Source organism: Lepidochelys olivacea (genome assembly GCF_965140295.1).
Source record: "Lepidochelys olivacea isolate rLepOli2 genome assembly, chromosome: 9".
Taxonomy (NCBI): domain Eukaryota; kingdom Metazoa; phylum Chordata; order Testudines; family Cheloniidae; genus Lepidochelys; species Lepidochelys olivacea.
Genome location: NC_140419.1, coordinates 5553481 through 5565714, shown reverse-complemented (window position 1 = coordinate 5565714; position 12234 = coordinate 5553481). Strand labels below are relative to the sequence as shown.

The 12234-nt window shown below is 52.2% G+C and overlaps 1 protein-coding gene across 1 annotated transcript; it reads left to right on the top strand.

Moving 5' to 3' along the window:
• The first annotated feature begins 307 nt into the window (after nucleotides 1-307).
• SLC51A (solute carrier family 51 member A) lies at nucleotides 308-11784 on the top strand. The gene is made up of 9 exons (XM_084638271.1): nucleotides 308-652; nucleotides 1591-1685; nucleotides 2038-2192; nucleotides 2682-2755; nucleotides 5038-5196; nucleotides 5977-6088; nucleotides 6385-6531; nucleotides 7647-7752; nucleotides 11327-11784. The coding sequence occupies exons 1-9, from the start codon at nucleotides 618-620 to the stop codon at nucleotides 11461-11463; spliced, it is 1020 nt and encodes a 339-aa protein (XP_084494397.1). The 5' UTR covers nucleotides 308-617; the 3' UTR covers nucleotides 11464-11784.
• Nucleotides 11785-12234: the final 450 nt, after the last annotated feature.

The following is a 12234-nucleotide window of genomic DNA, read 5'->3' as shown; positions in this document are numbered from 1 at the left end:
TGCTTTGCCCTCCACTGTCACCCCCAGGGCTCTCTGAATGATGGAGTCACCCTCCCACCGAGCAGGGGGGCCAGAGTTCGCCCCACAAAACACATGCGTGCACACACTGCATTAACTCCACTTTCTCCACGTTAGAAAGCCGTCCTCTCCCTGCTGCGGATGCAAAGTCCCCCGATCCTGGCTGGTTAGTGCTGTTGGGCCCCAGGTCAATAACCTGGCAGCTGATAGCCAAGGCAGCTCCTCTCTGCAGAGCGGGGATGAACCACTTTCTCCTCCAATGAACCTCCTGACACACACAGAGAAGGCGGGGTGGGGGAGTTATTTGTGCAAACCGGTTGACTGAGATTCGTGGTAACCCTTGAATTTGCTCTGCTAGTTGGAGTGTCTGTGTCCCCAGACAGACCACAGCCGGTTACCTACGGGGGATGCACCGTGACCACTGATCCGTTCCCCCCACCCCGGAAGGGGAGTTACAACGGCACAAGGCCGGGCTGTGAGCGCCGACCTTTGGGACTCTGCCCCCGCCTGGCAAACGCTGCTGGAGCCTTTTGCCAGCCAGCAGCTGGGCTTGTGGAAGGTGAGCAGGAGCCAGCGTGATCGCCGGGGGAAGGGGCAGAATGGAGTATTCTGCAGAGCTCCTATCCGACCCCAGGTAAGGGACCTCGAGGCTGCAGGCAGAGCAGCTCCTCGCTGCTCAGCCGGCAGCTGCTTGGTTCTGCACTGGTGTGGGGCGTGCTGGGGGCTGAGGACTGTGTGAAGGAGGAGGGTGAATTCCCTCCCCACCCCCCCTCCGGCCCCAATGCCCTCGGGAAATGTCCAGACACTTGGTGCAATCTGCTCCCTGCTGAGTGCCATTATTTATAAGCCAGGGCAGATCCCATCTGCTACAGAGGGCTGAGTACCCAGGGAAGCAGGATGTGTCACCCTGTTCTGCCAGCTCTGGGGCAGTTAGTGCTGGTCACCTCCGACCACGACTAGGGTGACCAGATGTCCTGATTTTATAGGGACAGTCCTGATTTTCGTGGCTTTTCCTTATTGTAGGCACCCATTATCCCCACCCCCCCAGTCCGGATTTTTCACACTTGCTATCTGGTTACTCTAACTACGCCAGCCCTGCCCAGAAATGCCTAGCCATAAACTCACCTCACCTTAAACCCAGGCCCCACGAGTGATTAGTCATTGGGGCACCTGCTCCAAGGGAACTGGGCTGAGACCTGCCACACTCATTTCACAGGGGTCACTCCTCGTCCCCTGGCCCCTTTGCAGCCTGTGATTGGTTGCTGTTGCCCCGGCTGGGGGGGTTATGAATCAGGGCTGCCCATCGAGTGCTTTCCACCCAGGGAGGCCAGCAGCGCTCCCAGTGGCCATGGGGCTTTGCAGGGGGCCAAGTTGTATGATTAGCCCTTGCGTAGCTGGGCTGGGCGAGCTTGGCCGATGACCCATTGCAGATGGGCAGATCTTACAGCGCCCTGTGCAAGCTGCTGGCCGAGAAGAGCTGGGGCCGCTTTGCACCCCTCGAATCCCTCCCCACAGGTGGGACTGGACTCCAGCCCGAGAGCGGAGCTAACCTGGGGCCTGGTTTTCCTGCAGGTTCTCACCTCAGCTGATTAAGCTGTTGATTACGAATTTCAGCGTCCCCCTGGCCTGTGTCTCCAAGCCGCCCACCTCGCTGCAGCTGCTGTACAGTACGTGGGGGGCGCTGCCCCATGGGTGTCGGCGGGGGGAGGGGAGAGAGTTAGACTGGGCCAGGACTCAATATTGGCTGGGTCACAGAGCAGTCCCGCCCTCTCAGCCCCGGTGCTGGGCAGGGGGAAAGGGCTCCTGGTTGTAGGGCTGAGGGAGAGAGCAGGGAAGTGGGGCAGTGGGGAGGGGCAGGGACCCAGCCCTGAGGACAGGGGAGAAAAGGCAGAGGGACGGCTGGCCAACCACTCACCCTCCCTAGAGCGTGTTCACATCTCATGCAGATTTCCAGGGGGCTTTTGCACTGCATGGGAGGGACGGCCGTGACATCTCTCTCATCCCCTCCCTTCCCTGCAGAGCTGGACCCCATCGAGCTCTCCATCCATGGCCTCATGACCTTCCTGACACTGGTGTCGGTTGCCATCTTCCTTGAAGAAGCCATCTACCTGTCAAAGAAGATCCGATGCGTGATCAAGATGAAAACCCTCATCTGGAGCAGCTCGGCCCCCACGGTGAGCCCCAGCCTTCGCTGTGAGGGAGGGGATGGCAACAGGATCCTGGCGGGCATTCACAGCCATGCTGTGGGTTCCTGTTATGCTGATGGACAGTGCAGGCTGGGAGTGAGCCCTGGAGCTTTAGCTTGCGGAGGGCAGGGGACCGTGCTGGGCTGGTTTATTACATCTGCATTAGAGAGTGGATCCAGAGTTGGGTGCACTGCAAATATCCCAGGGGGATCTGGGATCATGCCAGGTCTCTGAGCTCCCCCAAGTAGCGGGGGTGATGAGATGCTGAGACCACTTTAGGGCAAGGGACCAATTGCAAAATCCAGCCCCATAGAGCTTGGATTGTAAACGGGCCGACCCGTGGAGCTCCAGAGTTCTGCTGTGGGCCCATCTCTGCCATCAGCTCACCCGCCTACCCCAGGGCCTGTGGGGGAACTGGACTGGAGCATGCCTGGCTACCTCCCGTTTACGCTGGGCCTGCCCTCCCTTCTTCTCCAGATGGTCTCCGTGTTCTGCTGCTTTGGGCTCTGGTTACCACGCTCCATGATGGTGGTGGAGATGGCTATTGGCATGTGAGTATTGCTACCACCCGGCCCTGCTGCAGCCTGGGGGAGCTCGGACTGATCCGGCTGCTCCTGGCCTAGCCAGAGGCGGATTAAGATTTATTAGGGCCCTGGGCACAAAGAACGTTCCTCCCGCCGCATAAAAAACATGGATGTATCAAACTGTATTAATAAGATGACTCAATTCAGTGTTTACACACGGCCTTACTAACGAAGCAAATCCTATCCCGGTTCCTTATGCCTATATTAACTGCTCAATTTTTCCACACAGAAAGTGAATCTAGCTAGATCTTATCCATACCATCACACTGCTAACCTGGGCAACCCTGGTATTACAGGAATCAGTTGTTCGCAGGCCAAGAAGTGGGTCTTTCATCTCCCCCAATTATCTTGAACATGGCCAGTGTGCGGTTTTCCCACCTGTTGATCGCGTTATCTTTCAGTTTTTCTATTGTCTGAAAGAACAGGCGGCACCGTTCCAGAAAGTAACTTAATTAAAAGAAATAAGCCAAACCTGAGGCACAATGACTCATTATTCAGAACTGTAAGGTTCAGCCAATGGTGAGAACTGATTTAAAGCAAAGTTTACAATTGATCACTTCAGCTATGAAGAAACATTGAAAGACTCTGATGGGTGCCAAAGTTCATGTCAAACCGTGAGCAAGGTGACATTTTACCAGTTAGCTGTAACAGTTAGTGCTAAAACGTAAACAGAAACGAGCATGTACGTATCCATTCAATCACACTGTGAAGAAGAGGCCAGGTTCTGATTAGCCAGAGCACACCACAGCAAGTTCTGTCATTACTAAGCCAATGAGAATATAGTTTGTCCAATAATCCTGCAGAGAGAGAATATTCAGCACTCCCGTCTCCCAATGCCTCATCATTGGTGTAATGGAGGGAAGGGAAATAAGTCACTGGAGCTGAAGGGCCTCCCAAGATACATTTCTCCCATTTCTATAACTATCTGGGTTTGTCCTTTATGTTTTATCCCTAGCCCGGCTTGGCTTTGGCATTCCCATAGGAATGGATGCCTAGGGCAGCAGTTGTTTCCACCGGCCATCTTTGTGAAGTAAATTTGGGTGGGCCACAATTCATCTGTGAAGTTCATAGTTGAGTGAGTTGGGGCTGGAATCTGGGGCCCCGTGTAAACAGAGCCACATCAGTTCATGCTGGGTGAGGGGGAAACACACACAGAGCTTAAACGTACCGTCGGTAAATAGCACTATGTCTTTCATCCACTGCCGAAGTGGGAGAACTGTACTACGGAAGGCCTCATATCAGCTGAGCAGGGGGTGAATAATGCCCTGTCAAATTGGACATGGCAAGAACCCACCCTAAGATCCCACGGCAAGAACCACATGCGTGGAGAGGTGGGATCCACAACGATCTCACGTGGGGGTAAACAGGGCTACCTCATGACATACTAGGATGAGGTAAATAATGCTGCATTGTGAGGTGCAGAGATAGGGGCATCCAAAGGCCTCGAAACCGTGGCTGGAGGTATGAAAAACCCAGACAAAGCCTCCGTCTCACCATGTCTTTTGCAATCACCAAAAGACACAGGAAAAAACTGGAAGAGGAGGAGAGAGAGAACAGGTCACACCTGGGGAGAGAAGTGATTGAATATTGAGAGCTAAGGCAGAGACCACGGGGGGGGTGTGTGTGTGTGTAGGGTTGGGGGTTTCCATGTTTCCCCCATTGAGGACAGCAGAGAGCCCCCCCTTGGTTCCCCATGTGCTTGTGGGGCTGCATTTCCCTGGGAGCTCACTGGTGGGTTGAGGTAGTGGGGATTTCCCCAGCGCCCCTGGCTGCGGGGAGCTCCCCATCCCAGCAGCCAGCCCACCCCTCTTCCTGTCTACATTCTCCCGGTCGCTGATGTGCTGCAGGCTGCAGCCTGTAGCCTGTGTCCTTGGGCTCGGGGCAGTAGGACTCCAGCCGGGACTGGAGGAGACACAGCAGGAGGTGGTGTTCCCCATCTCCCTTTGGCTGCCCAGCCAGATGCAAGAGCCTCCCGCCGGCTGATCCCCTCACCGGCTCATCCAAGAAGCCTTGCTCCAAGCCCAGCCAGCCCAACTAGCAGAGCAGACGATGCAGCAGCTAAATCCTGCTGCCCAAGCATCATGAGATTTTTCCGGGGGCTGCCAAATTGCCCAGCCCCCCCCCCGTGTGTTAATCTGTCTCTGCACCTTGCAGGAGCGGGGCCTGGCCCCGTGCGGAGCAAACTCTGTGCTGTGGCGTTGTCACCTCCCTGGGCTGACTTCGCTCTCTGCCCCCCGTGCTGCCCCCAGGTACTTCAGCATATGCTTCTACCTCCTCATGCTGATCATGGTGGAAGGCTTCGGGGGGAAGGAGGCCCTGCTCAAAGCCCTGAGGGACACGCCCATGGTGATCAGCACAGGCCCCTGCTGCTGCTGCTGCCCTTGCTGCCCGCGCATCACTATGACCAAGTAAGGCTGCCGGGCCTGGGCGCTGATGGGGGCCCTGGGGCACTATACAGGGACAGCAGTGGCTGGGAGGAATGCGGGTTCCTTAGCCCCTCCCTTTACGAGAATCCGGCCATTGGGCGATGCAGCTTCTCCCAAGAGGTACATTGAACCTCATAACTCCCTCTGAAGGTGCCTGGCCAGAAGCATGGGAGCAGCTGAGCTCTGCTTGCACCACACCCCGTGGAGGGAAGGGGCAACGGTTGGCTTCAGTCCACCTCTGTGCAATCTAGAGCAGCCCCAAGTGTTGGCTCATTGTTTCCATCTACTCTCCAGTCTGTCTGGATCCAGCTGTCATCTTATCTTATACGGAAACTGTCAGCGCTCTGGGGCAGGGGCTGTCTTTTCGTTTGTCATTTGTCCAGCACCTCACACCGTGGGGGCAGGGTCTATGACTAGGGCTCCCAGGTGCTACCAAAAGCCAAGCGAAAGATGTGGGATGATTTATAGATCAGCCCCACAAGGCAAGGTCTCTGCTCCCAAGAGTTTGCTGTCCGATGTGCTTGGCCAGTGGCAGGGAAGGGCTGTACTAGAAATCCCCGTGAATTTCACAAGGCAGTTTTGGTCTCTGGCTCACAGGGCATTCCAGTCTCATGTTATAGTCCGTTCTGCAGGCCTAGAAGGGGTGGCCTGAGGGCAAGGCAAGGTGGCAAGTGGTGGAAGGTTGGGTAAAAAGCAGATTTGCAAGGAGCAAGCTCCTGGCTCCGGAGCGGTCACTGACGTCTTGCTCTGTTGCCATCATAGGAGAAAACTTAAACTCTTTCTTCTGGGCACTTTCCAATTCGCCTTCTTCAAGACAGCCTGTGTCTTTGTGGGGCTGGCCCTGGCTGAAGATGGAAACTACAATCCAGCTGATGTAAGTCATAATCCTTCACCCATCGAAGGCAGAGGGGTTAGGGTACCACTTTAGCCCTACCTCTGACTCTGGGCCATAGTTCCAGCATTAGAAGGGAGACTGCTTCCCTGGTTGTGCAGCGGGAGGGGAACATGACAGCAACTTGTGGGGCTGCCTGTCTTCCTCGGATTCTCCATCTCTCCCCAGTGCCCAGGGGTATCAGGGCAGCATGTCTGTGCCCCATCCTGGACAATGCTCCATCTCCTACTCGGGGCTGGAAATCACAGCCATGCTTCCTTTTCTTCTGTCCCTCCCAGATCTCCGCTAAGAGCGTGGCACTCTGGATAAACACCTGCCTTGGGTTCTCCACCATCTTTGCTCTGTGGGCCCTTGGGATCATGTTCCGCCAGGCGAGGGTGCATTTGGCAGAGCAGAACATGGGGGCCAAGTTCGCTTGTTTCCAGGTAACATTGCTCGGGGTGATTACCGATTGTTAGCATTTTCCTGGCCTCAAAGGGGCTTTCATTGGCCTTTGCACCTATAAACTGGGTCCTTCAAAACTCCACTCGCCCCACATGTGCAGCATACCATATTCCGGCTGGCTGATACCCCAGAGCTGGCTGCCTTTCTATTCCCCTGTCTTGAAACTACCTCGTCCTCTCAAGGAGCATGAGGGGCTTCAGGTGTGGAATGAGCAATAGGACCAGCTCAATGCTTAAGACCAACCCCGCTTTCCCACAAGTACCCCTGCCATATGCGGTGAGTGAGCAGCAGGAGTACACAGGAGGGTGGATCAAGACAGAGAAGGATTCCAGCACACGCTAGGATACCTGGCATTGAAATGGCAGACACAGAAGGGGGAAATTATGTAAAAATGGAGAAACTGACATAAAGATTCCTTTGAGTAAGCAGGGATTTGAAAGTTTAGTTTAAAAAAAAAATGGGGGTGAGGGGGAGGGCAGGAATTGTGGACCAAGGAGAAAAGAGGAAGATCTTATGAAGTCTGCCCCAAAAGAGAGGATACTGTGCTTCTCCCAAGCTACAGCAGGATCAGCAAAGGACTCATATTTAGACTTAACTGGTCACTGTAGTTTGAATAATGTATAGTTATTGCCTAGACACAAAGCTGGGTGGTGTAACCCCTGTAGGGCTCAAGAACCAGTTCCTCACCTGATATGGGAACGCAGGGAGTGGTCCCAGGAAATAATTTAGATGCTTTAAGTATCAGGAAAGTGGGCTAACATTAAACCCCCTCTACTCCGGTTTTTAAGGCTATAGAGTGAGGTACCAGTGTAGTGGCACGAACGGCTGAGGAATAGGGTAGGTGGTGACAGACTCAGCAGCTGAGTCTCTAGCACAAAGCGGCAGCAAGGCTGACCCGTGGACACGTATTCAAAGCAGAGCTGGAGCTTGCTGCGGGGGCCTCGGGAGGCCAAGGGTATGCAAGAAAGCTACTAGCTGCTAGAATGAGAAAGTCAGCGTGAAGGAAGGGGCTAGGCCTTGGATACACCAACACACCCCCTGGTGGGGGTCCCTCAGTTGGCAAGAGCTCTCTCATCCCCACTTCTTCTGGTGGCAGGTGCTCCTCATCCTGACTGCGCTACAGCCCTCCATCTTGAGCATCCTGCAAAGCAGTGGCCAGATCGCCTGCGACCCGCCCTTGTCCTCCAAGACGAGGTCACAGTGTGAGTAGCAAGAGGCCCTGGCCTGGGTTAGTTTAAGGATGAAAACTGGCCCAGGATTGAAGTCGGCCTCTCTCTCCATGGCACAGGAATATTTTCACAATGTTTTTTTCTTCCCTTTTGAAAGAAAAGGAGAAGCTCCTCTTATTGCACTCCTTGAAGGAAAGTGTAATTGCCTTCTTTGCATCTCCATGAAGGGCGGCGAGTTGTATGGGCCCCTGGTGCTCGGGCTCCAACAAATTCAGGGCCCCAGGGACCCGGCTCCTCCAATGTTCAGGGCCAGGTCTCTTCCCCTGGCCCTGCCTGCTGCCCCCGCACCTCTGCCCTGAGTGTCCCTGCCTGCCCCAGGCAGCTGCCCCCTGCAGCTCTGCACTGCCCTCCCTCACTGGCCGCTGCCGGCTAATGGAGTGGCACGGGTGGCAGGCTGACTGCTGCACCCGCGGAGGGGAGGCGGTGCAGCGGCATGGCAGACCCCCTGCCCGGCAACTCCGAGGGGGCTTATCCTGTCTGGACCTCCTGAGCAGCAGCCTGGGGCTTGGGTGAGTGTTGTGCCGGGGAGAGGGAGGCCCCACCCTGGAGCTTGTTGCTGCTGGTGGGGAGAGGGCTGGGGGGAGTCCTCCTCTCTGGCCCCAGCCCCAGGGCAGCCTGCCTGCTGCACCCCAAAGTTTGAACTCCTCATCCCCGGCCCAGACCCGCCCCAGAGCCCACAGCCCTAGCCCTCACTCCCCCAACCCCAACCCTGTAACCCAGCCCTGAGCCCTGTCCTGCACCGTGAACCCTGCAGCCCTCTTCCCCAGCCCTGAGCACCCTCCTGCATCGTTAACCCCTCATCCCCAGCCCCACCTGAGCACACACCCCCGTCAGAGCCCTCACCCCCCACTCGGAGCTCTCACAGCCCAACCCTCTGTTCCAGCCCCAAGCCCCCTCCTGCACAGTGAACCTGTCATCCCCGGCCCCATTCTTTGCTTTGGAGTTGGCATTTCTTTCCATGTGGTTCTTAGGGGTGCATTGCTGTGGGGGGTAGACTGTCTGACTTGTAGGCCTTGTCCGCACTGGGTTATTTTACATCAACATAGCTGCATTTGTGCAAGCCCCTAGTGTAGACAATCCATGCCCAGTTAATCATGACTTGTGCTGGCAGTTTTTGTTAGTGTGAAACCCCAGTGTAGACAAGCCGAGTAAGGTGACACTTTATCTCAAAAATTAGTTTTATAAAAACAAACCCTGAAGACCCACAGAAAAATACCCCCCCTGTTATTCTTTTAAATTCCATTAAAAACACTGGTTTTACAGCAAGGACAAATTTCCATCAAGTGTTCGCAACCCGAAGATTACAACACTGAGAACTTGGAAGCACCTTAATTGATTTTCATTGTCCAAGATAAGAGATGTGCAGACTTAGAGAGAGCCATAAAGAGGTAAAGAAATACTTGTTTACAATACATGGCTTTCAGGCTGGCCATGTCTCCAATAACAGAGTTTCGCATTTACCTCCCTGTGCACATTAATGAAGATTTACCCTTTTAGATTCCTTTCATCTTGGTTACTAGGCTGAAATATTTGTATAATAGTTAAAACAACAAAGCCAGTTAAAATAGTGTACACCCCGCGTAGTAATGCCAGTCATGTAACCGAGTTCTGCCGGCTCTCCAGCCTGGGAGAGGAAAGGAATCTCTTACTCCTCACCCCCCACACCCCAACCCTGAGCCCCCTCCTGCACCGTAAATCCCTCACCCCCCCTAACCCTCTGCCTGAGCCCCTCCCACACCCCAAACCCCATCCCTAGCCCACACCCCAGTCAGAGCCCTCATCCCCCCCACACCCCAACCCTCTGCCCTACCCTGAGTCTCCTCCCACAATTTTGTGTAATAATAATCCCATTAATTTTGTGTAATAATAAACAACAATGGATACATTCTTAATAAAGTTACCCAGAGAAAAAGAACAAAAGGGTAATTCATCAAGTGATGGCCTGCAAACTGAAGTTAAGAGACTGGGAATGGTTGATTCATTATAAAAAGTAACCTATTTCCCCTTGTTTATTCCTCCCCCCCCCACTGTTCCTCAGACGTTCTTGTTAAACCTTGGATTTGTGCTGGAAATGGCCCACCTTGATTATCATACACATTGTAAGGAGAGTGATCACTTTAGATAAGCTATTACCAGCAGGAGAGTGGGGTGGGGGGAGAGAAAACCTTTTATAGTGATAAACACCCATTTTTTCATGGTCTGTGTGTATAAAAACATCTTCTGTATTTTCCACAGTATGCATCCGATGAAGTGAGCTGTAGCTCACAAAAGCTTATGCTCAAATAAATTGCCTAAGGTGCCACAAGTACTCCTTTTCTTTTTACAAAAGAAAGATGTGGCAAATCTAAAAGATCAGAAAAGGAGTTTTCATCAGTCTTAGCTGTCAAGATTTACATGGTTGGAGTCCAATAGCGAATTAGACAGAGCTGTTTCCTTTTGAGGGTTATTGATCCAAGAGTGCTGGGTTGTTTTCGTATTCAAACGAGTATTAATAAAGTTGATACTCTTAGTTAAATAATTTTTTCTTACGATAGTGATATTGTGCAATATTGGAAAACTGTTAAATGTTTACTGTTTCCAGTCTATTTTTACATTATTTAAAAAAATATGGGTTTCAGAGTAGCAGCCGTGTTAGTCTGTATTCGCAAAAAGAAAAGGAGGACTTGTGGCACCTTAGAGACTAACCAATTTATTAGAGCATAAGCTTTCGTGAGCTACAGCTCACTTCCTCAGATGCATATCGTGGAAACTGCAGCAGGCTTTATATATACACAGAGAATATGAAACAATACCTATTCCCACCCCACTGTCCTGCTGGTAATAGCTTATCTAAAGTGATTTCCAGCACAAATCCAGGTTTTCTCACCCTCTCTCACCCTCCACCCCCCCACATAAAAAAATATGTATCAGCTTACAAGGAAGGGGTGTGTGTGGGGAAGGCTGAGGGGGAGGAGGGGGGCAGGACTTGGACCCCTTCTGGGCACCACCAAAAATTATACAAACCTGCGATCTCCACTGTAGCAAAGACAGCTGTAATTTTCAACGTCGTGACGCAGCAGGAGACTAGGCGTATCTACACATTTGCTCACCAATGAAAAACAGCCTGTTGAAGTGGCAACTGTTAGTTTAGTCAATCCAGCTGCTGCTGTATTTGTTTCCAGCCCTTTCTCCTGGGAATTTTCCAGGCCAGCTTCTCTTCAACACTCTTGTAAAAGCAAAGTAGACTGCATTGTCTGCGAGACTAGGCCCCTGCCTTGGGTGAGGGACAAGGCAGAACTAGGCCTTACTCATTAGCTAGACATAGGTACTGTTCACCTGCATGGAAGTGAAATTCTGCTGCTCTAAAGAGCAAATTAATCCTTTGTCCAAAAGGAAATATTTTTAGCCCCCATATGGTAACTGCTGGGAGCTAGTGAATCCTGATTTCCCCTTACCTTTGTAACATACTTCTTTAAACAACTCTACTGTTCTGGCTGGTGAGTGAATAGGGAAGAACGCTAATGAAAGACATGTCAACTAACCCCTCTGTTTCTTGGTTTGTTTTCAGACATGAGTGCGCAGTTGCTTATCCTGGAGACCTTCATCATAACGGTGGTGACTAGGATGTATTACAGAAAACAGGACGACAAGGCAGGATACCAACCTTTCAGCCTTCTGGATGGGGACATGGAAAGCAAAGCCTAGACAGGAAGAAGTGGTGACCAGAAAGGAGCTTCTGAGAGCACAGAGCCATGGCACAAGGAGTTTTTGCCAAAACATGTTCCCTCTGCAATTTCACAGTGATAGAATATTTCCCTAGGTAGCTGTCTGAAGTTTCATTTGGCAAGTGACATATAGGAGGGAAACACAATTTGCATCCAGATGGTAGATGGCTCTGAAATCCAAAGGATATGAACCAAAGTTTCTGTAAACCAGCTTCTTAGTGCAGGGGCCTTATCTGTAAAGTGCCTAGCCCACCTCGAGTGCTGTATAAATACAGAATAAAAATCGATCCAGGCACTTAAACTGGGCTCTTTGCTGTTGGAACGAACACTACTCCTCCATTTCAATTTAACAAAAGGGAAAAAAGTGGGGGCTAAAACTCTGCTTACTTCTGGTCTCAAAGAGCTGAGGGTTTGGCTACCACTTCCATCGGTTTAGACCAGTGGTTCTCAAACTTTTGTACTGGTGACCTTTTTCACATAGCAAGCCTCTGAGTGTGACCCCCCCTTATAAATTAAAAACACTTTTAAATATATTTAACACCATTATAAATGCTGGAGGCAAAGTGGGGTTTGAGGTGAAGGCTTTTGAGGTGAAGGCTGACAGCTTGCGACCCCTAATGTAATAACCTCACGACCCCCTGAGGGGTCCCAACCCCCAGTTTGAGAACCCCTGGTTTAGACAAATGGGGATATTCCAACACTGAGGTGTACAAATGAGTCTCTATGGACTTATGCAGTCAGGGGAAGTGTG

Bases quoted from the DNA above. Each gene is read 5' to 3' on its own strand.
- SLC51A (XM_084638271.1), top strand. From the start codon at position 618: ATGGAGTATTCTGCAGAGCTCCTATCCGACCCCAG. The intron at 1,686-2,037 runs GTACGTGGGGGG...CCTTCCCTGCAG, and splicing joins CTCGCTGCAGCTGCTGTACA to AGCTGGACCCCATCGAGCTC. The intron at 6,532-7,646 runs GTAACATTGCTC...TTCTGGTGGCAG, and splicing joins CCAAGTTCGCTTGTTTCCAG to GTGCTCCTCATCCTGACTGC.